The sequence below is a fragment of the Abramis brama genome (genome assembly GCF_963993115.1).
Source record: "Abramis brama genome assembly, chromosome: 9".
Taxonomy (NCBI): Eukaryota; Metazoa; Chordata; class Actinopteri; order Cypriniformes; family Leuciscidae; genus Abramis; species Abramis brama.
In genome coordinates this window covers 38027434-38050051 of record NC_139971.1, presented here as the reverse complement: position 1 = coordinate 38050051, position 22618 = coordinate 38027434, and the positions used below count along the sequence as shown (strand labels likewise).

The following is a 22618-nucleotide window of genomic DNA, read 5'->3' as shown; positions in this document are numbered from 1 at the left end:
TGTGTGCATGCATGCCCAGTAAGACTGACTGATGTCTGTAGTTGTAGGACATACTGTAATATGATAAATGGGGTGTTGATGCAGTACTGTATGTGTATGTGGTCACAGGGCTGGCCTGGTGCCCAGCAGAAGCTGTCCATCCATCACACATGGGCCACGGCTGAGCAGTGTCCCGCGCACCCGCCGGAGAGCCGTACACATATCCATCATGGAAGGTGAGAGTCCAGTTCAGCCCCATTAACATGAGTTCAGCTCTACGCTGAAAACACACGCAGAGCGCTAAATGTCAAATCACTTAATGGTTTGTAAGAACATTAAAATGCTGTAGGAAATAGCCAACCTATAGTTATATATATAAAGGGCAATTCAAGACAATTTTTAGGTACTCAGTCAAGGAAACTTAAAGATTTCTAATGAAAGTGAATGTATGCAATATGCAGCTTAGATATTTGGATCTGTGCGGCAACATATTTTTTTAGCATGTATAAATGTACTGTATGTGTGTAATAAAAATATATTCATTAAAAGAATATTTATTTTCGTTTTATTTTATTTTTTGTATTTTAATAAATTCTTTTCATAATTTCACTTTATTTACAATTTATTTATTTTTATATAGTTTAATTATATATATTTTGTACCTTATGCATGTGTGTGTGTTTATAAAAGGATATGTATTTATGTAAAATGTTTAATATATTAGAATAATATTTATTTTTTGTTTTATTTTTATTTATTTATCTTTATTTTTATATTTAAAAACATGAATTAATATAATATCATTTTATTTACATTTTTATTTTTAATATTTTTTTTATTATACATTTTTACCTGATATATGTTTATGTATCTGTGTGTGTGTGTGTTTATACATTTTAAAAAAGTGTAAAATTTTATGCCAAATTCACAAATATACTCTTACAAGTTTATAAATATTTACAAATATACAAAATATTTTTACATTTTTATCTTAATATTTTATAAATAATTGATATAATTTGACAATTGTTTATATAATAAAAAAAAAAATAATTACACATTTTTATATGTGTGTGTGTGTGTATATATATATATGCACATGCGTATACACAAGAGTTGAAAAGTTGACCGCATGCAGTAATATGAGGCTGGACCAGTCTCACTTAGAGGACTGGAGATGCAGGTGCTTCTGTCAGTCACAGAACTCTATTTCTGTGCCAGCTGTGTACAGTCAGTACTAACACTTCCCTGTGGCACCAGCTGTGCCATCTTGTCCCACCCATCAAAGGCTTACCGGTGTCCTCTGCCCACCCCTTTATTCTGGGTCTCATCTATTGAGCCTGACTGTTAGACTAGCATCACAACACAGCACTGCCCCCTCTTAACATGAGTACATAGACGAAGTCCCTAGTCCCTGCTCACTGTATCCTCTCTGGAACTGCAAAAAGACCATCTTAAGATGTTGTGAAGAGCTCTTGTCTGCAGTGCGAACGTTTCAGAGAGCTTGGAGGATAAAGTCAACCGTCCTACATGTGCTGACTGTGAGTCTTCAAGGAGTATTAATACCCTCGTCTGAAAATAGACAGGGCCTTTCTCGCCATTTAAGTCACTGGCTGAGGGAGGGAGGAGGTGAGAGGTCTGGGTGGGGTACGATTCGCCACCATTTACCAGCACAGCTAAGCCTTTACCCAGCAGCCCACGGTGGAAAGAGGGCACCGGTTACAGGGTTTCTACTTGTTCACACGCTCCCTGAAGAAGTACGCCGGCTGCAGACGTTCGCTTTTCGGAGATAAACATGGTGAAGTGCCTAATCCGCATCACCACGCGGGTGAACGTCCACCTGCGCATGATCAACCACTGCTATCGGGATGTAAAGGTTCGGGTGCTGAGTTTGGGGCCTCGAATGCTGGGAAAGGCCCTTGGTGTGCTGCCCCTTTACCCGGCACTCACGGGGCAGCAGGACCAGCTGCGGGCATCACCTTTACCCATGACTTCACCGTCTTATGCAGTGCCCGCCTCAGCTATAGGTAAAGTCTAATGTGTTTTAGTTTGGGCACCAGATGCTTGATTGGTTGTTTAAATAGATTTTTCTGTAAATAGTCTTTTCTGTAAGATATATTGTATTTCTGCTTTGTTATGATGAAATTGGTTTAGGTGGGTTAGAATAGAAAAGGCAGGTAATGGAGTTTGTTTTGGTGTTGCTGCAGTGTTTCTTTGTTTTCAGCATAAAGAGCGCTTTAATTATGTAGAACATACAGTACCATTCAAAAGTTTGGGGTCGGTACTGCTTTTATTAAGCAAGGATGCAATAAATTGAAGATTTGAATAAGATTTTTTTTTTTTAGCACCAAATCAGCATATTAGAATTATTTCTGAACTCTGAAGTGACTCTGAAGACCTAAAATGACATTGACTGACACTGAAAATTCAGCTTAATTCATTTAAATGTATTAAAATGGAAAATATAATACTATATACTACATAATGCTATATACTACACTAATACTATATACTAATAATATTTTGCAATATGACTGTTTTTTGATCAAATAAATGCAACCTTGGTGAGATAGACTTCAAAAACATTTAAAAAAATCATACCGCCCCCAAACCTTTGAACAATAGAGTACATTTTAAATAAGCAGTAACTTGTCTATAAATTGTTTAACTATTTATAGTCTTGTTTGGATTGTGAAGTCAATCAATGAGATGTGTGGATTGAAGGTACTCTACATTACTCATTAACAGAAGCTGCTCTCTTCTCAAGTAAAGGCTCTTCATGTGTCCTGATCATAATACACAGAGCATGTTAGACGTTTGAAAGCTGTAGAAGCGTTCCTGGGTGTTCATTAATCCTCAGTCTAGTCTGTTACTGTTATTAAAGAACTGCAGGAGTTGCAGAAGTGTACAGCATAATGTGTGGAGGACTGCACACTAAAAATGAAATCTCATTCCAGCTGTGAATTGTGTTGAAAAGAGGATGATAATATCAGAGTAGCCTTCTACAAGAAGACATTGACTCAATACAGAAGCAATTCAGAAACTGAAGTGCTTTCACAGGAGAAATTGTGCTCTCAGTCCAGACATCAATTCTGTTGATACTGAAGAGAGTGATTAACTTAAATAATACATTAGATATATTAACCGAAGAGTTAAAAAAGTTCAAACCGTTTTAAAGAAAAATAGTCCAGGATTTCTTTAAACTAGTGCTAATGGAAGCTTTTACTGCAAAAGAAGATTTAACGGTCAGTTAGTTATTGCAAGGTTCACATTTTGTTTAAACAACATATTGGCAAAAACAAAGTAGAGGCTTGAAGAGGCTTGCACATTTCTATGAATTATTAATGCAGGAGTACAGGTAAATACAAAGGCTTCACAAGCTTTTTTCTTGCAGCCGTATGCTTATAATTCAAGTAAAACTTTGAAAAATGCACTAAAGCAGATGTGTTTTCATGCGTGACCATTTTTCTCTTTGGCAGGGTGTGTAATATTGTGAATGAGAGGCCTTTGGTTGAGCTGTAAAATGTCGCATCGTCAAGAGATGAAATCCTAATCCTTTCACATCAGAATAGAGATGTAACGTATCTGCAGTGACACGCTCCAGAATCTAATGCTCAGCAAAAGCTTGCATGTTTCTCTGCTTTGGGTTCCTTGAGGAAAAGGGCATGCGAGAACTGAAGCACGAGGATTTATGGGAGATTTGTTGCATCCTCACTTTGTGGTCTCTGAGGCCGCTTACTGTGACGAATCCTCTTAACATAAGTGTTAAAGTTATGTTTAAGAACAGAAATATACTTCCACTCTCAGTTAGCTTCTGTATATCATGTAACTTCTGTACTGAATTATAATGGGCTGCTATCTGCCGTTTAAAGCCTTTCTAAGTTAGTAGCAATTGAAGACTGTGTGCTATATATGCATCTGCATGTTGTATTGCGAAGTCTAGTCCTTTTGATTTACCATGTTTTGCCAGAGGTGGACAGTAACAAAGTACATTTACTTGAGTACTGTACTTAAGTACACTTTTTGAGTATCTGTACTTTACTTGAGTATTATTTTTTCTGGAAACTTTTTACTTTAACTTCACTACATTTGAAAGAAAAATATCGTACTTTTTACTCCACTACAATTCTGTCAAGGTCCTTGAGTAGAAAGTAACATCAGTCAATGGATGATTTTGGCTGCAGGGGTTGCATTTTGGTTGAAAATGACAGTCGGGTTGACGTCAGAACCCTGCATCTCATTGACATCAGAACCCGACGTCAGATTGACGTTGGATATTGATTGAAAATAAAAGTCGGGTTGACGTCAGAACCAGACTGATGTTGGTTTCTGACGTCAACCCGATTTTCATTTTCAGCCACAATACAACGTCTGTTCAACGTTGGAGATCAACGTCAAACTGACATTGGATTCTGACATAAACCTGATTTTCATTTTCAACGTTGGGTTTGGTCTTCTAAATGCGACTTTTGTCACTTTTTTGGAGCACACTAGCTTATAGATAACAGTAAGGTTAACATATTCATACTAAAAGCCAAAAAACTTTAAATAGGGCAATATTTGAGGGAACAGCCATTTGTGTGTCCGAAACCATTGTGGACGTTATTGAGTGACTTATTCAATCTCACATTCAATCCCACTACTGGAACTGTGTTCTAGAAATAAATTTGATATTGATATGATGGTATGTAGGCAGGCGTAGATTCAGAGGCATACGGTACTTTAAGTATTACATACAACAATGCAACAATAATAAAACAATGCATTGACATTTACTTTTTACTTTTGATACTTAAGTATTTTTAAAAACGAGTACTTCTGTACTTTTACTTAAGTAAAAATAGGTCTTTACAACTTTTACTTGTAACGGAGTAATATTTGACCAGTAGTATCTATACTTTTACTCAAGTAAGGAAGTTGTGTACTTCGTCCACCTCTGTGTGTTGCTAAATATTACAGCACCTCAGTAAGTTGGCTGTTTGCCTGTCAATACTGTACATGTGATTCCCAGTGCCTTGCAGTACAGTGTCTATCAGTGCAAACAAGCTGGGAAATGTCTTTTCACATTAGCGCTCTGGTCTGTGATTTAGTATCTAGGTCTGTCACCTGCATGAGACCCTTCTAATATTCCCCATCAAGCCGTATGCACACCGTGTCACCCAATATTTTTCATATTGTTATGTAATGTTTAATTGTATATTCGACATACTTCTTATTTAACACATATACGATGTAGCATTGGCAGCCTATGCATTGTAAGTCTGGACATTCAATGTTAAAGTTGGCATGAGAAGAATTTCACCCTATCTATTTTGTAAATGTATCTTATGGCATTTTCCCACCTGACGTGTTTGTTTCGGAGCCTGGCCAGGTCACGTGACAGTAACAACATGGTGGATGTAATATGTCCGAATTCCATTCATGCTACCCATATTCATACTATATTTAACATACTTTTTTAATGGTCGCAAGGTAAATTCAAATTCAAATGTAGTACCTACTCAGACAGTACGTGATTTCGGACTCAACGTAACACTGTCTACACTGGACGTGGCAAATCCTTTTGTTCTTCATGTCAGAAGTAGTGAGTCTTGAAGTGTGTCAGAAATAGAACGGGGCATCAGTTTACTGTCGGGAATTTGTCATGTAGACAGCATCACTGATTATAATGGGTTATATCTGCTTTTATCGCGTTGCACCGCTTGCACCTGGTGTAGACCCTGTGACAGAAATCACTTTTTATAATTTATGAATCATTAAGTTGCCCTTTTGTCTCTCTTTTATCTTTCCCCTTTCCACTGTCCAGGTCTGGAATCCTTGCGGGACAGCGCTCACTCCACTCCAGTGCGCTCCGTGTCCCACGGCGACTCCTTCATGTCACGTTCGCGCAGCCATGTGATGGACTCCGGCGACGGGACGGCGGTCATCTCCGACGAGACCTACAGTCCCTCCGACAGCGTTCTGCCCACACCGGTGGCCGAGCACAGCCTGGAGCTGGCGGTCTCACGCCAGATCAACGGCGCCCCCTGCAGCATCGAGGAGGAGAAAGAGTCGGAGGCGGGGACGCCCAGCGTGGGAGACCTGGCCGAGTTAGGAGCGGACAGTAGGGCGACAGGCCCCTTGAAGAGCGCAGGCGGGGAGGCCACGCTCAGCGAGACGGAACAGGTGAATAAGTTTGTTTTAAGTGTACTCCGTCTGCTCCTTGTGACCATTGGACTCCTCTTTGTCTTGCTCCTCCTCCTCATCATCCTCACTGAGTCCGACCTTGACATTGCATTTTTACGTGATATCCGCCAGACCCCCGAGTTTGAGCAGTTCCATTACGAATACTTTTGTCCCCTCAGACGGTGGTTTGCCTGCAAGCTCCGCTGGGTGGGCGGGCTGCTCATTAACAAGTGAAAATGAGGCACTAAAGCTCGTAAAGCCTCCCTTGTTGGGGTCGAGAAGACGCTAAACACGTGGAGAGAGAGAGAGAGAGAGCGAGAGGCGGAGGGCACCGACCTGTCCCATGAACCCAGCTTCTTTCATGACACTCCTGCTGATACACGGTGGACCACCAGGCCCACAGCTCCTCTTCTCTTCCACTTTTAGTTCTTTCTCCCCCACCCATTTTTAAGCCTTTATTTTTTTCTTCTTTTTTTACAAAGACATTTTTTTTGGTTTTTGGTTTCCTTTTTTTGGATTTCAGGTCATTTCAGGTATTTTATTTTTACAAAAAAAAAAACGGGAAAAACAAACAAACAAAACTTAATTCAAAGACTTTAGAAGATTATATTGTTCCTTAAATAGGGAATATGAAATATTTTGTTGCAACAAGAAAATGTTGCCTTCATTTATATTTATTTTACAATAAAAATGATTAAAGTCTTATTAAAGAATGTGGTGCGTTAAGTCTAGAGAGATGGCAAGTTGGTTCAGTATAGTGGGTTTGGAGAGCGTGAGAACGTGGAAAACCAATGCTTTTCCGAGTTTATGCATAATTCATGTCCATCCGTCATTTAACTCTTAGTAATTTTCTGAAGGCTGCTATAATTGACCACACCGACGATCAGATCAGCAGAGGGTTATATGTAAGGTAAGAATGTGCAAGTTATTTTGAAAGTGAGACCTGAGGAAAGACTGGAAATGATGTTATTTGAATAAAATGTATGGGTACATTTGAGTTCTGTATTTGTTGGCTTGAGACTTAGGGTGTCAAATACGTTTTAGGAATATAATTGTGTTTAGGCGGTAGCAAGCTGTGAAGTAGAAATCATTTTAAAAAGGTTCTTTCTTATGGATACAGAAAAATTAATTGGTATAAATTGTGTTCTGTTATGTGACCCGATAGTGTCGATATATGTTAAAGAAGTTCTCATGACTGATTTAAAAACAACTAGCACCCATAGATCCAGTCTAGCTACAGTAGATGTGCAATACTGTAAGGGTTTGATTTTTAAGAAATAAGTACTTTTTTTTTTTTTTTCATGAGTATGTGCATTTGCTTTATTATTATAATTTTTCATCCTGAGTCTTTCTCAATAGAAAGAAATCCCATTGTATAAAGTTTTTTTTTTTTTTTTAATTCCATATCAGCCTTGCTCTTAAGTTTGTATTTTGTGGATATCATGCTATGATTATTCTTAATTACAATAACAATGCTGTACTTTTTGTACAAAAAGTAGTTAGTTTCCTAATATATCAACAGTTTTTCCATGTATATTTTAACAGAAACTGAAATGTTATTTTGTTATTGAAAATTAAATTATACCTTTTTTAGCTCTGTGTTTCAGATGAGGTCTAGAATCTATGGCGTTTCCGTCAAGGGAGCCACAAGAAAGATTTTTATCCACATCCACAATCCATTTCCAACTTAACCAGTAATGAGTAAACCATCCCAGCGCTTTGTAAATTGGTAAAGGCCCAGCATTTGAACAATACTGATCGCTTTATACACAGTTTACCCAAAAGACTCTGTGTGTATGTTTGTGTGTGTGTGTGTGTGTGTGTGTGTGAGTGTGCACTCATATTTGAACAATTGATGTTTTTGGCAATATGTACTAGAAGGCCAGGTTTAGTCTTTAGTACACTATGTCCTGATTAGCCTATAGTATTTATTTAAAGACAAACGATTCTTCCAGTGGCATGCCAGTAGGGCAGGGGTTTTATTTTATCGTACACTATCTATCTCTTCCCCTTTGAAACTGCTACTGAATTTGAGAAAGCAGAAGATAGAGGAAGTGAATAGAAAACACAGACAGAGCGGACTTATTTTTGTGCACAGCGAAAAAGAGACAACAGCCAGTGGTAATTACCATAGTAAGGGGGATGTTTTAGATCTTACATTGGTATTCTCACTACGATAAATTACAATAATTGCAGCTTTTGAATATAGCATTAGTTTGTGGCAGCTCACAAGCTTGGCTTTACTAGTGCAGTTATTTTAAATGAACATGCTTCGATCCACTAATCACAATGCTGTTGTGAGGCCAGAATCACTATGGTGCTAGTGAACAAAAAGGATGGCTGAGATGTGTTTTAGGAAGTGGCTGACTGTAATATGTCTTTATAACCATTTCATAGAACTGCTGTCTTCCACTGACTACAGGAGCTGAAACATGCAAACATGAGGTGCATGGAAAACTGTAGCAGAAATTGCTGAAACCGCTAACACGTGGAAGAGAGAGTGCCATTGAAGTTATGCATGTCTCTAACCTTGAGAAGCATTCATGCATGCATTTAGAGCATCTCTGATGTGCCAAGCGTTGTGGTGGCTTAAGTCCATTTATATTTTTGTAGAACCTGATTGAACAGCTGTTTTTCCCAGTACAATAATACAATGATCTTGCTCTGGTTGGTATCTGCATGCCATTGATGATCTTTTTTTTTATTGATTCATATCGATACATTTTCAAGAAAAAAAAAAACATGCTTGGAAGGCCAGTAATGGTTTTGAAAAAGAAGATAATTGAAGATTTGATCGGATTTTACTCATTGACAGCATTATGTAGCCTCGGTGGTCAGTCCTGCATGGCAGCGCCATTCAATAAGCAATAACCTGAATTATAGAATAATTTAAATTAATATTTTTGGTGTTTTTTGTGCTGTTGTGTAGCAAGTCAGACTACCTGATGTTTTCTAAGGAGCTGGGAATGAATCCATTTCGTTTGAGTTAGCCGCAAAATTGCGATTTTAACTAAAAAGCTCATTTTATATGACGTTTATTGCCCAAATTTGCTACATTTTATACTCATCGTGAGCACTCGTCATCTTGTTTGGATCCTGAACCGACAGTGTGCCGTTGTTCTGAAGTTTTACTCTTTGTCCTTAGAATCCTATTGCACAAACTAGCGCGGACTCCTTCCTGGTCTCGTAGATCAAGGGCAGTTGCTACACAAGGAGTCCTTGTGAACTTCTACTTTATACTTTTGTCTCTAGACAGTTTTCCTGTACTGTATGGAATGGCCAGGTTTGACTGTGATGAATGCAAGGGTCCGGTAAAGGACAATTGTCAGCTAAATTGGTTCATCATTTCTGTAAACTAACTGGGTTATTTCACAAGGTCCCTTGATGGACTTTGTATGAAAGTATTTTTATGCTTCTTAGTATGCAAGTGTACGTATAGACACTTGCAATGACACTTATAAAATGAAAAGGAGTAATACTGTACACCGCAGATAAAGCACTTCACTGGCTTAAAATATACCTTGACAGCATGTACAAAATGTTATGGCTTCAAGCGATCCCGATCAGCCTATTAAAGATGGTGATTTTAATGTTAATGTTCAAGATCTGTTATTGTTGGCTACAGCTGTTAGATTCTGGTTTACAGTTGTGAAATCGTACTGACTGGCAGCTGCTCTTGAAGAGTTCGAGTTTTAGAGATTAGAGCTCATTCCAAGTAAGGTCAGAATGTCCTCCATGTTCATTAAGGAGATGTTAGAGGTAATTTAATGAACCGCTCGCATTAGACAGCAGTTGTGTGATCTCTCAGATCGACTAGGTTTAGTTCTGAACTCATTCTACCAGGAACTTTAAATTTCGTCATCATCAGAATGAATGCTCCTTACATGCTTGCATACAAATTCCCAAATTATTTGGTAAAATCTGACTTCACCTGAACCGTAGCTTTAAGATCTACTATGGCGCCGAGATCCAATAAAGATCAGAGGTGGCAACATGCTTCGTTTACTGTACTGTGCTTCTGTCACTTTTCCAGCCCCCACAGTCCCTTCATCAGATATGCATACACATGCACATTTGTTTATGCATAGATGTCTCTGTGGGTGTTTTTCTGTAATCTGCATCTTTTGGGACTAGAGGTCGCCGTTTAGTTCCTTAATATATGAATATTGAAATACATACAAAATTTATGTGCCAAATGCAGTTCCTGTTAAGTCAGATTCATTCCAAAATCATCTTTGTACTGTAGGAAACCTTCCATGAAAATGGTATAAGAAATTGTTTCGCTGGTAGTCCCTTGTAACTGGTGCCATGGAAATATTCAAACTTGAAATAAACATTCAAAAGTGTTTGAGATATCTTGTGGTTTATAGCTCTGGATGTATAATTAATCAGATGGCTTATAGATATTCAAGTAATTCCACTTTTTACCACACCAACGTTAAAATAATGGACCATTTCCATTAATAAAACGGCATCACTGGTTTTACTGGCATTTCCCCCTAAAATATATATTTGAAAATGCATTGCAGATTAAACTGACCTCACATATATCAACCTATAAGAGATGGCGCAATAGTAAGTTTTTTTTTTTTTTTTTAAATGAAGCACAAGAATTCATATTTAATTTAATTACAACTAAAATGCATATAGACCACAAAACAAAAATTTATTAAAAATCTGTGTATAAAATGTATACAAATATTAACAAAGTGAATTTACTTGATATTCCCAGTGGAAATACTCTGTTTCTAGATGTGAGAGAAAGCTGGTTTGAGGAATGGACGAGCAGCAGTCTGGGGGGTGGGCAAAGCCATGAAGCCGGGCCTCTTCGCTGCTGGGACTGACGGAGAGGGCCTGGAACCCCTGCCTGCACTCCGGCTCCCACCCCTGTATCCTCCTCCTCCTCCTCTTGATGAAGACCAGTTATTGCTGTATCCACTACAATAAGGGTGGAAAGGGGTAGTTAATTTGGTTTCATATAGCTGATATGGAAGTCTACACAATCCAACAATGCTTCTGCTGTAACAAACATACTGACCCTTTAGTGGAGGAGTTCTGGCCGCTGGAACCTTTCCTTCGTTTGGGTTTTCTGGAGTAAGACCCTTGCTTTCTCTTTGCTCCTCGTCCAGAGTTGCCTCTGAAATAGGTTGATGTGGAGTCACTTTCACCTTCACTGTCATCATCATCTTCATTCTGATGGCCTCTTGCCGTGTCAATCCATCCTGAACTCTCGGCCTGCGCCTCAGCTGCAGAGGGAGTGTGAGAACATCATGTCTCTCCAGCTACTTTATAGGTTGCTGTTTCGAGCTAGCTGATATATGATCTGTTTCGCAAAGCAAGTTTATAGGCAGAACTATCCAAATCAAAACTATCCAAATCAAAACTCTGTGCCTCATCTCTGGTCATCTGTAATATTATATTAAATAATTTGTACTGGTCTTGTACTAAGGTAAATTACATTATGATGAAATATAGATATGTAGGAGGCTAATAATATCGGCCAGTAAAATCAGAGGACGTCTTGGATTTTAAACTTTATACCCCCTTAAAGTGATAGTCCACCCAAAAATGAAAAATCTGTCATTAATTACTCGCCCTCATGTCATTCCAAACCTGTAAGACTTTCGTTCATCTTCGGAACACATTAAAGATCTTTTTGATGAAATCTGAGAGACTTCTGTCCTTCCACTGACAGCTACGCAACTGACACTTTGATGTTACAAAAAGTTCATAAAGAGAGTTTAAAACTAATCCATATGAATTGAGCTGGTTTAATCCAAATTTTCTGAAGAGACTTGATCGCTTTATATGATGAACAGATTGAATTTAGGCTTTTATTCACATATAAACATTCATCAACTCACACAGCTATGGTTAGGGCTGTCCCTGACTAAAGATTTTTCTAGTCGACTAGTAGCCACTCATTTAAGCCATTAACCAACTAGTCGGAAGCTTATGATTGGGGTTGGGGAGTGGCATCGGAAAATCATTTCAGGGATGAGAAAGAATATTATATGTAACATTGTTCTACATTACAGAGAAAAACTAAACCATAATAGTGAGCAATTAAAATATGAATTAAGCGTGCACACACATATCTTGCTGTAGCAGACCGGCAAAAATAATGAAAATGAATGTGTCGGAAAAACAGGATGGAGACTGTCTGAACATTTTAACAATTTATTAATAAACTAGTGATTTCTGAGTCAATGTCAGCTGCAAAGATGAAGCTGAAGACGCCGACTCATCACCTCTATAGTACAGTGGATCCGCCTTTAGTGAGGAATGCATGTTAAGCTAAGCATGCCGTAAGCACAGTACTAATTTAGCTTCCAGACTCACTCCCTTGGATATTCGCCTAATAATAGCACACATTTATTTAGGTTAACGTTTGAGCAAGTGGCCATGTAGAGAGGCTACTACTAGCATGTTTCAAATGATAAGCCATATCTGAGGTCAATGACGGTTAAAGATCTGTCTGTCACGGACTGCGTGACCGACAATTCCTGTGAAGTTTTTTTTTCTGTGACTAACAGACTAATTAAAATTTGGTCGACTGACCCTCTTCTTGTCGACTAACGTTTAGTCAACTATTAGGGGGAAGCTCTAGATCCGTTAAAGGTGCAGTGTGTGATTTTTAGCGGCATCTAGTGGTGAAGTTACGAATAGCAACCATCAAAAGTTACGGTGGCCGACAGGAGATGTCGTCATCTGAGACAGCAGAGAGTAGCCAGTCAAGCAATGAGGTTTCTTTACAAAGATAAATTAAGAAATGATGTTAACTTTATTATTCTGTTAAACGATATGTTATTGCGAATATTATTGTTACTTGTTCATCATTGTGTCAGTGTTTTATTCGCTGCCTTTAGCCAGCTTCTTTGCATGAAGAACAACAGTGATGAAACACGTTTGTCCGTTTAGGGCCACTGTAGAAACATGTTGGCGCAAAATGGCGCATTTCAATGTAAGGAAACCCGCAGTGTATGTAGATAGAAATGGCTCATTAAAACATAACGGCAGAAGATGTTCGGTAATTACATAACGGTAATAAAAACATAAAGGTTCATTAAGTAAGGTCTTTATACAATTACAATTATGTATAACATAATTATGTATATTATATTGCATTTCTGTCTACAGATCCTCCTAAATATTACACAATGCACCTTTAATGGAAGTTAAAACATATTTGCTTTACGTGCAAGAACCAATGAGGTTCATTCTCGAGTTACGTAGCACATTTGAACTTTCGCTAAAAACCAATGAGTTTTGATTTCACACATCAGGTACGGTTGAGCTTACATTCAATCTTTTCATCATATAAAGCAATCGAGTCTCTTCAGAAATTTTTTACTCAACCAATTGATTCATGGATTCGTTTTACAATCTCTTTGAAACGACAAAGTGGTAGCTGCGTAACTGTCAATGGAGGGATTTAAGGTACAGCTACATTAGCTAAAAAAAGTCCATTGTCAATAGTGTAACAATATACTGTATGAAGCACAGCTCACAAAGTCATCACTTTCAAACCAAGCAGCTTTCTGTTGAAATCAGGTGACCAACTTGGCCCTGAGACAAAATTCTTGTGTGGATTCCAATTGAAATTATTGGACTTCTACCTTTGTTTGGTGAATTTTCACGGGCAATGTGACCGCACATTAAGAAAGATGCATATTTGAATTTACCTCAGTTTTTGTCTGTGATCATCCATTTAGGTTACTAGTCTCTAAAACAAGGTTCAGGCTAGAAAGGATTATTGTAACGTAGTGTGTCAGGGAAAGCGTTCATCTTGGGGATATAATCTATATGTAGGTGTTGTCAGACCCTCACCAGGCAGCTGCCACTCGGTGTACTTCTGCAGCAGTTCAATAACCTCAGCGCCATACTTCTCCAGTTTGTCTTCGGTCACACCATCAATCTGCAACAGCACCTCCGGATCAGCCGAGAGGGTCTCTGCACAGAAACACATCACAATTCATTTAACACAGAGCAAATGTGCTGTGAAAATGGAAGTGGATTAATTGCTTTGGGTTAATGAAGTGTTTCATCACAGTAACACTATGTAAATCTGCTTGTAAATAATAAAAAAAAGACAATCATAAATGTGCTGAAAGTTGTATATATATTTGTGTGTTTATATACTATTTACACATTTCATTATATATTATGAAACTTTGCTAACCAGCAATCTTTTTGAGTGTGGCTGTGGAGAAAATGTTGTAGTAATGAATGCCGAAGACTTTGCCCAACTTCTTGCACAGATCATTGAGTTCCTGCAGGCACTTTTTAACCATCTCTTCTCTCTTAGACACATTCTCAGTCACAGAGGCTTTGTGCTTTCTGATGCTGGATGCACTCTCAGTCTCAAGAAATTCAACCTGCAATGGAGTATAGTCATTATATAGTCATACAACATTAGTATTGAGCATAAAAAGCAGTGTCACAGGAGAAAATAATATATTCTAATATTAATAGTCTCACCTGCATGCAGCCATTCAGTACAGTCATAGCTTTAGGCCCTGCAGAGATATAGGCCACTGCCTGCCCGTTGACAGTGATGTACAGGTCCTCCATCAGAACACTATCCAGCACCAGTTTCTTAAAGAGCCTCTCAGCATTGTGTTTGGAATATGCTGCTCCTACCCCAAACATTCCGGACTGGATCCGAGCCGTTTTGGAGCCTGTCGCACAGAGATATTCTTATTGAGACCTAGATCAGCCATCCTGACAGTCATTAAATCTCAAGCACTGTATGAGGCAAAAGATATTCAGTTATATTCGCACTATCATTTGTGACTCCTTACCCAGAAATATCTCGACCAGCATGTTGAGGGTAAGCCTGTTCTGCTGGGCGGATTTGCCATATCGGTTTCCAACCTTCTCACAGTTCTCCTGCACAAACCTCGCAATCTTCTTCACATCATCGGTGACATTTCTTGATTTATATTTCTGGAGGTAAGTATTAAGATGCATGAATTTGCATTTGTATCTGTAATTAATTCATAATGGCATATTCAAAATGTTCATGCTCTGAAGTAAATAATTAGTCGATTAACTTGTTTGGTAAGCAAACGAAATTCAATTAGCAATGGATGTGTACAATTATATAGTTTATTATTAAGCATTACATTTGTATAATGAAAGCTGTTAAGAATGAACTGATTTGATGATGGTCTTACATGTGGTCTGGCACAATTGTCACAGATGACTTCAGGATGCTCTTTACAGAAGCTTGTATTAAACGTGTGCTCGCCAAAGTAAGCCAGCAACTGGATCCTCCTGCACTCGGCCAGATTCTCACAGAAATGCACCATGCTGTGAAGGTTGTTGATGTGGGTGGCCTTGGATTGCTGGTTGCCATCTTTATCCACTGCAATTATATTAACTGTTATGTAGGCCACGCTCACACAGACAGGTTAACGACTGTATAATAGTGTCTGGATTTTAGTATTCCACATCCATGTTTTGAACATCTTCATTATGTGAAGCACCCTAAAACATGTAATTTTACTGCACAACAAATTTAGTTCTGTTGTGTTTCTATGTCTTGCTTAGTTTGAATACTTTAGTGTTATAAATGATTGTTATGGTTAAGCCATCAATATTTATATCCTAGCTTCAATGCAAGAGTACACAAAAGCTAGTACATACTAGCAATGAGTCTCTTGATCCGGATAACATCAGTGTAGGAATAGAAGAGGACGCAGTGGGAAATCTCTCCATCTCGACCAGCTCTGCCTGACTCCTGGTAGTAACCCTCCATTGACTTGGGCAGACTGGCATGGATCACATAACGCACATCAGGCTTATCGATACCCATGCCAAATGCAATGGTGGCGCACATAACCTAAAAACGAAAGATGAATTGTTAAAAAATAAATAGTGGTATATAAATGCAAAAACACAACATTTTTGATAAAAAGAGCTGGTCCAAGTTTTAAAGTAACAGTCCTTTTGGTTCAAAATTGTAAGAACTGGGTGCCTCACCTGGCAGCCATCCTGGTTGATCCATTTGTTCTGAACATATTCCCTGTCACTGTCACTCAGGCCAGCATGATAAGCCTGCGCTGCAATCCCAGCCCTCTGAAGACTGTCAGCCAGAGTGTCGCAGTCATTACGAGACAAACAGTACACAATGCCCGAGTCACCTACACACACAGTCAACACGGTTTACAGGGTCTCCATGCTGGGGGTGAAAAATGATGAGCTAAAGACTGATTTAATCTAGACAGCACTCACGTGGGTAATATTTCTTAATCCACTGAATGCATTCCTCACCAACCTTCTTGGGCTTTTTTGGCAAAACGGAGTATTTGAGATTGTGCCTGTTAAAGCTCATTGTGAATCTGTGAAAACATTATCAATGTTTATTACATGGCTTGGTTGAATTCCAATGTAGAATGCGGTCTGTTATTTCTTGATAAGTATAACACACCGTTGCCATGCAAAGCAGAGCGTTGCTATGGATGCAGGATTCTAACCGTAGAGACGGAACAGACTATTTTCTTTAGCGGAAGCAATAAAATCGTTTTTAACTCAATAAACTCCTTTTCAAATCAATATTTTGTGTCAAATTATTGATTTATTTGGTAGGTAGCCATGTAATAAGCGGGATAATGTAGAGTGAGGCGGTTGTTATAGCGAATACAACCCCTTCAGGCTGATTCAAGACCCCTCCTGTCGGGGTTGTATTCGCTATAACAACCGCCTCGCTCTGCATCAGGGGTGCCCAACCCTGCTCCTGCCGATCGACTGTCCCACACAGTTCATCTCCAACCCTAATCAAACACACCTGCCTTTAATTTTCAAGCGATCCTGAAGACGTTAATTGGTTGCTTAAGGTGTGTTTGATTAGGGTTGGAGATAAACTGTGCAAGACAGTCGATCGGCAAGAGCAGGGTTGGGCACCCCTGCTCTACATTATCCCTTACATATATGTGTATCAAAGCATACATATATCTCATACATACACTACTGTTTGTAAAGTTCAAAAGTCTGCAGATTTTTAAAAATGTTTTTGAGATTCGTATTATTTCTATTAATATTGGAAACAGTTATGCTGCTTATTTTTGTGAAAACTGTGATACATTTTTTTCAGGATTCTCTGAACAGCATTTATTTGAGATATAAATGTACATTATAAATGTAAATGTCTTTACTGTCTCTTTTGATCAAATGAATGTGTCCTTGCTTACTAAAAGTTAATTTGTACTGAGCCCAAACTTTTTAGTGGTCCCCTCCCCTGAGAGGACGATCACTTGACCTTTTAATTACTTTGTACAGTATTTCTGAAGGAATGTGAGTTTCAAAATAATAATATATCCATTCAATATTATAATCAATGTCTAATGTCAATAACATTAATCAGAATACAATGTCCTACATTATAAATGCTTTTACAAATACATGAAATGGCAGAAAATGTGAGTAATTGAGGAATTGCATACAAGAAGACTTACACCTGAGGACGGGTCATTGCTAGCTGGTTAAGAATGTCTTTCTGAACTCTAGGAGTAGCTGTGGCTGTCAGTGCCATTATAGGAACCTTGGGAAACATCCGCCTGAGCTCATGCAAGCGCTTGTAGTCTGGCCTGAAATCATGACCCCACTAAGGGAGAAATAGATCTATTTTACAATGTTTGTATGGATGGTGCCACACTATTGATTAACATATGTACAAAAAAGTACATTTTGTAAACGAAGACATTCTTAACTAAATTATTAAAATCACACATTTTTCACTGTTCTTGTTGCACTGTACAATTTATAAACAAGTTTACCTGACTGACGCAATGGGCCTCATCAATGACTAAGCGAGCCAGCAAACCTCTTTCAAACAGATTCTGAAGTGCACTAATCATTCGCCCACTTGCACACACCTGAGAACAATAGCACCACATTTCAACGGTGGTTGACATGCATGCAAAATTGCAACACACTTGTCTGGCTTGAAACTCACCTTCTCAGGAGTGGCATAAAGCAGTTTGATGGTGGGATCCTTCCTAGACAACTGCATATAGATCTGCGCAGCCTCACTATCTTTTTTATCCCCTGATAAACTAGTTGCACAAATCTGTAACACAAAACTGCACAGTAAGCAACTGTTTCAAGTCGAGAAAATCATTGTGCATAAGGAAAAGAAGGACTTACATCTAATGTAGTGAGTTTTTGGACCTGGTCAACAATGAGAGACCGTAGAGGAGATATGACTATAGTCACCCCAGCAGAGATACAAGCAGGAAGCTGATAGCAGAGACTTTTACCACCACCTGAAAAGGAGTGATAAACACTTTAAAAATATTTATGGCATTTTAAAAAAACAGAAAGAAAAAGGACAGCTCAATGATTTAGCCTAACACACACACACACATACACATACATATACATATACATATACATAAACATAAATATATATATATATAAATGTGTGTGTGTGTGTGTAAAATCATTAATATAATTTATACAGCTAATAAATATAATATAGTTGTAGTCAAGACATAGTGAGCTGGGATTTCTAGTCTAACCTCAAAATAAACAAGCTATATAAGTCATAATGACTTTGTTGCTATGCTTGTAACGAACCTGTAGGCATCAGTACAAACGTGTCTTCTCCTAACAGTGCAGCATTAATGGCCTCCAGCTGATTGAAGCGGAACTGATGCAGCCCAAACTTCTTATGGAAAATCTTCATCATCTCTGGGCTATGAGGAAAGCCAAAGCCTCTAAAGCGGTCATGAGCTGGGTTTCTATACACAGGCTCTGGAGATCAAGACATACACTTGTGTCAGAAAACTGCTCATCAAGCCATTTCATAGGTCTCTAATAATATGATCTAAATGGTAAGGGATATTCCATTACTTAAACTCACCAGGGTCGGGTGTTTTGGTAGGTTTTGGTGCTGTAGGTGTGACTGTATTTCTCTCCAACGGTTTTGAAGGCCCTCCCTCCCGCACTGATGGTGTTTTTGCACCAGAGCTGTCTCTTGATGCCAAGACGCTTGAAGGTTCTTCATAATAATCTGGAATGTCAGTCTCATCAAAATCATCAATGTCAAAGTCATCAATGTCAAAGTCATCAACTGGCTCTGTGTCTGCTCGAGAAGTGTTGGGTACCGCAGTGTTGGTTTCAACACTGCTCTCTGCATGTCTCTTGCCTGAATCCACTCTCTTGGGGGAATAAAACAGGCCATTTTGGTCTACATCCACAGTCTGATTGTTTGCTTCATTGAAGGACAACCTCTTATCGGTCTTTGACTCAGATTTGCTTACAGCTGGACTTGACCTGTTTAAGATGTCCCCTCTAGTTGCTGTTTTTGAGGACCAGTTAGGATTCCAGGAACCACCAGGGGTTTCAACACCACTGATGACGCAGTCGGAGTCCTCAAATACGGAGTCATTACGCAGAAACATGTCGGAGGAATTGAACTTACGACTCAGAAAGTCTGTTTTGACACCTCCTCCCTTTTCTGATGTCATTGGGGTCATCGATGATGACAGACTAGAGGGTGTGACTACAAAACTGTGTCTGTTCAGCAGACTAGAATATGGAGTTGCTGATCGGGCTAAATGAGATGCTAAGTACGGTGCACCATTAGCAAGAATCCTTTTCCTGTGGTAAAGACAGTGTAATGGAGAGTTATTACCGGTTATACTGTAACACGCAGTAATTGTACTGTATAGTGATAGAAAAATATTCAATTAACAGCACACTCGCATAATTGGAAAAATTATTTGAACATAAAAAATACAGTTTTGCAATGATTATTTTTGGCAATTTTTTTATTTTTTATTTAACTCAATTCAGTTTTATTCTAAGGCAGCACAACAAATCCAACCAAGTATTATAACTCAGCAAAAGGCCACCTTTATTGCTTTACCTGTGTGCTCTCTGCAGTAATAGCTCTGTACCGCTGGTCAGTGCTATGAGCTCATGCTCTGGAATAGTGTCCACTAGACAACAAATCGACTCCATAATACTAAAGAGAGCATTATCCGTTCCTAAATCACAAACACATGTACATTAGACACAGTACTTCCATTCATATCAAACTTTTAGATCACAAAGCAATCCTGCATGAGTGATACCTTTTAAGTCTTTGGCAGGTTTATCCAAGGGTGCTGCTGACAGGCTTGAAGCAGATTCGTGAGGTAGTACATTTTTGTCAGCATGGGTAACAGATGACCTATAAAACAAAAGAGTTTTGGGAAAGTAAATGTGAAAATGAAAAGGAAAGTGCCAGATGTGTAGTTAACAATAAAAAAAATTGCTGAATTAATTTATCAATGAAAGCATGTTACCTTTTCTCCAAGGGACTCATCTCCTCAGGAACAGGGGAGGGTGGGATGAAATCCTCATAATTTTCATAAACGTTGTCGTTCTCACTGTCATCAACATCTATGATGTTTGTCTCAGTAGCTGCAATTCAAATACTGCTAATAAATATCCTTGTGAGATTCATATTTATATCCAAACACACCAAGCTTTTCCTTAGCAGGTGAAAATTTGGTAAATAAAGACTTAAAACAACACTAAATCACTAATAAAATTGAGGTGCACTAACTTGTCACACACTTGAAATCCTCCTGGTTTTTGACAGGTGAAATGCAGTCGATGATTTCTTCATCTTCAGTGTCACTCAGTAATGCCTTTTGCTGGACTGATTTATGTCGTTTGCCTTTTTTAATGGGTGATTCCTCTGTCTCGATCTCAGCAGGCTCTGCCGCTGACAGGACGTCCTTTGGGGCAGTTATGGTTTCTGTAGACTGTGAACCTCCGTGTAATGTAGTCTCGTCACTCTTGGCACAAGAGGAGTTTGGGGATGTTCTCTGGTCTGATACACTTGGCTTTTGTGTAGAGGTCCCTGCAACTGGGGATGCTACTCTTTCCTTGACTGGGGTTTCAAAATCATCCAAATCATCCCATTCATTGAAGGAAAGTTGAGAGAGGTCACGCTTAAATTCACCAACAGTTTGATCATCAGTAGAATCCTTAGGCAATGCTGCAGATTTTGGCAAAGCCTTAATGGTAGATTGTACAAGAGGTGTTTTGTTCACAGCAAATGGGTTGGCCAATGGATTAACAATAATTGTCTTCACCCTGCTGGGTGCTGTGAAGAAGTTGACTTTCGGCGCTACTCTTTCAGGCTTTTGTGGAAATGTCACAGGAGTTTTGGTTACTTCACAGCTGCGGAGAACATTCACACTCCTGTTTGCTAAGACAGTTACCTTTTGAGGAACGTCCACTTTGGAGATGCCTGATGAAGACTTCTTTTTGAAGCAAAACCCCCTGAACAGAGGAATTTTCAGAGGTTAGACACACAAGTAACTAGCTAAACATTTAGGATGTTGTTATGGTCAGCTCACTTTCATTTGTATAAAGCATTTGGTAAAACGTATTTATTTTACAGTGTCGTTGTTACACGTTACATGCAATTACTTTAGTGATAACTATCATTTATGCATAATTACATGCAACTAAACCTATAGTAAGTACATGTAGTAACATATTATTACTCAGTACTTGAATGCATAATTGCACTGTAACACGTAGGCCTACACCTTAAAATAAAGTGTAACTAAGCATTTCTGAAAACATATTGTCCAAAAGAAGCTACAATATAAAGAGAAAAGTATATTACTTTGAGGATGCTTATTTACTAATCAACTCCTTTAGCCATACTTCTTTCTGTCTACCCATTTATCTCTCTATCTAGAAGTCTGTTTATCCATCTATCTCTCAAATTGTCTATTCATATGTCTATCTACATGTCAAGACTTTCTGGCTGTCAATGTTTTCTGTGCATAACGTCATCATTATGTGCACAAATATCTATCTATCTATCTATGGATATATAGTAATGTTCTTACCCAGGCTTTGTTTTGAGCAGTGACAGCTTGTTCTGTGCAGCATTATTGTGCCGGTCCAGTTGCTCCTTTAGGTTGTTTTGAGGAAGACTCGGCATCGTGTGTGCATTTAAATGAACTTTAAATCCTCAGTAGTTCATGTATATGGCATTTAATCAACTCCACAAACAAACACCCGTAAATAAAAACAGGTATGCTCCGTTAGAATTAATGCGAAATTACAATCTTCGGTTAATTAGCACAAAAACACTCACAACGTAATTGTTCCTCTCTTTCTGTCATCGTATGGACCTTAAAACCACAAACCGACACAAAATTCCTTTATAATCACCACCACCAAACATGAAAGTTTGATATTCTGATACATACAAAACAAATGAGCGCCACACAACATCACCATACACACCGCTGAAAGGAAGCCTCGCGCATCCCGCGTATTCGATTCTGGCGCTCTGATTGGACAGCTGCTAGGAACATCACTTCCTCTAAGCGGCGCTCGTAACATCTAGTAAACTATTATTTTTCAGTATTTTCGGATTTACACCAGCAACATTTTCTCTTTTATTAATTTCTCCTTTATTATTTTTGTTCAGTGGAGTTTTAATCTTGTC

The 22618-nt window shown here is 38.6% G+C and overlaps 2 protein-coding genes across 5 annotated transcripts in view; one reads left to right on the top strand and one right to left on the bottom strand.

Annotated features, from left to right (window-relative positions):
- frmd5a (FERM domain containing 5a) overlaps nt 1-10490 on the top strand; it is a 117368-nt gene extending 106878 nt beyond the window's left edge. The window contains exons 13-15 of one of the 2 annotated variants that reach the window (XM_084123749.1): nt 109-215; nt 5786-6144; nt 6324-10490. In XM_084123749.1, the coding sequence (XP_083979875.1) occupies nt 109-215; nt 5786-6144; nt 6324-6371 (514 nt within the window). In that variant the 3' untranslated portion in view covers nt 6372-10490. Of the gene's footprint in view, nt 1-108; nt 216-5785 lie in introns of both variants that reach the window. The other variant, XM_084123748.1, reaches the window with a different exon arrangement.
- blm (BLM RecQ like helicase) lies at nt 122-22419 on the bottom strand. Of its 3 annotated transcripts, none has more exons than XM_084123746.1 (22): nt 22011-22419; nt 20705-21429; nt 20442-20559; nt 20229-20326; nt 20021-20141; nt 19013-19752; nt 18727-18903; nt 18295-18413; nt 18104-18217; nt 17925-18023; nt 17604-17752; nt 16384-16490; nt 16132-16292; nt 15796-15991; nt 15324-15514; nt 14949-15093; nt 14626-14825; nt 14327-14522; nt 13975-14097; nt 11183-11390; nt 10864-11082; nt 122-259 (listed from the first exon to the last, which is right to left on the bottom strand). In XM_084123746.1, exons 1-21 carry the CDS (start codon nt 22103-22105, stop codon nt 10893-10895), a joined length of 4272 nt encoding a protein of 1423 aa, XP_083979872.1. In that variant the 5' UTR covers nt 22106-22419; the 3' UTR covers nt 122-259; nt 10864-10892. The 3 variants fall into 3 exon arrangements, with proteins under 3 accessions (XP_083979872.1, XP_083979873.1, XP_083979871.1); XM_084123747.1 differs by lacking the exon at nt 122-259 and having other exon boundaries at nt 10792-11082; nt 20705-21287; nt 21369-21429; XM_084123745.1 differs by lacking the exon at nt 122-259 and having other exon boundaries at nt 10792-11082.
- Nucleotides 22420-22618: the final 199 nt, after the last annotated feature.

What these genes read in the sequence shown, in the direction of transcription:
- blm (XM_084123746.1), bottom strand. Translation starts at nt 22,105, where the DNA reads ATGCCGAGTCTTCCTCAAAACAACCTAAAGGAGCAACTGGACCGGCAC. An exon ending in TACCAAAACACCCGACCCTG is followed by an intron (nt 18,904 to 19,012) that starts GTGAGTTTAAGT and finishes CTTGATCTCCAG; the next exon opens with AGCCTGTGTATAGAAACCCA. An exon ending in ACAATTGTGCCAGACCACAT is followed by an intron (nt 15,094 to 15,323) that starts GTAAGACCATCA and finishes ACTTACCTCCAG; the next exon opens with AAATATAAATCAAGAAATGT.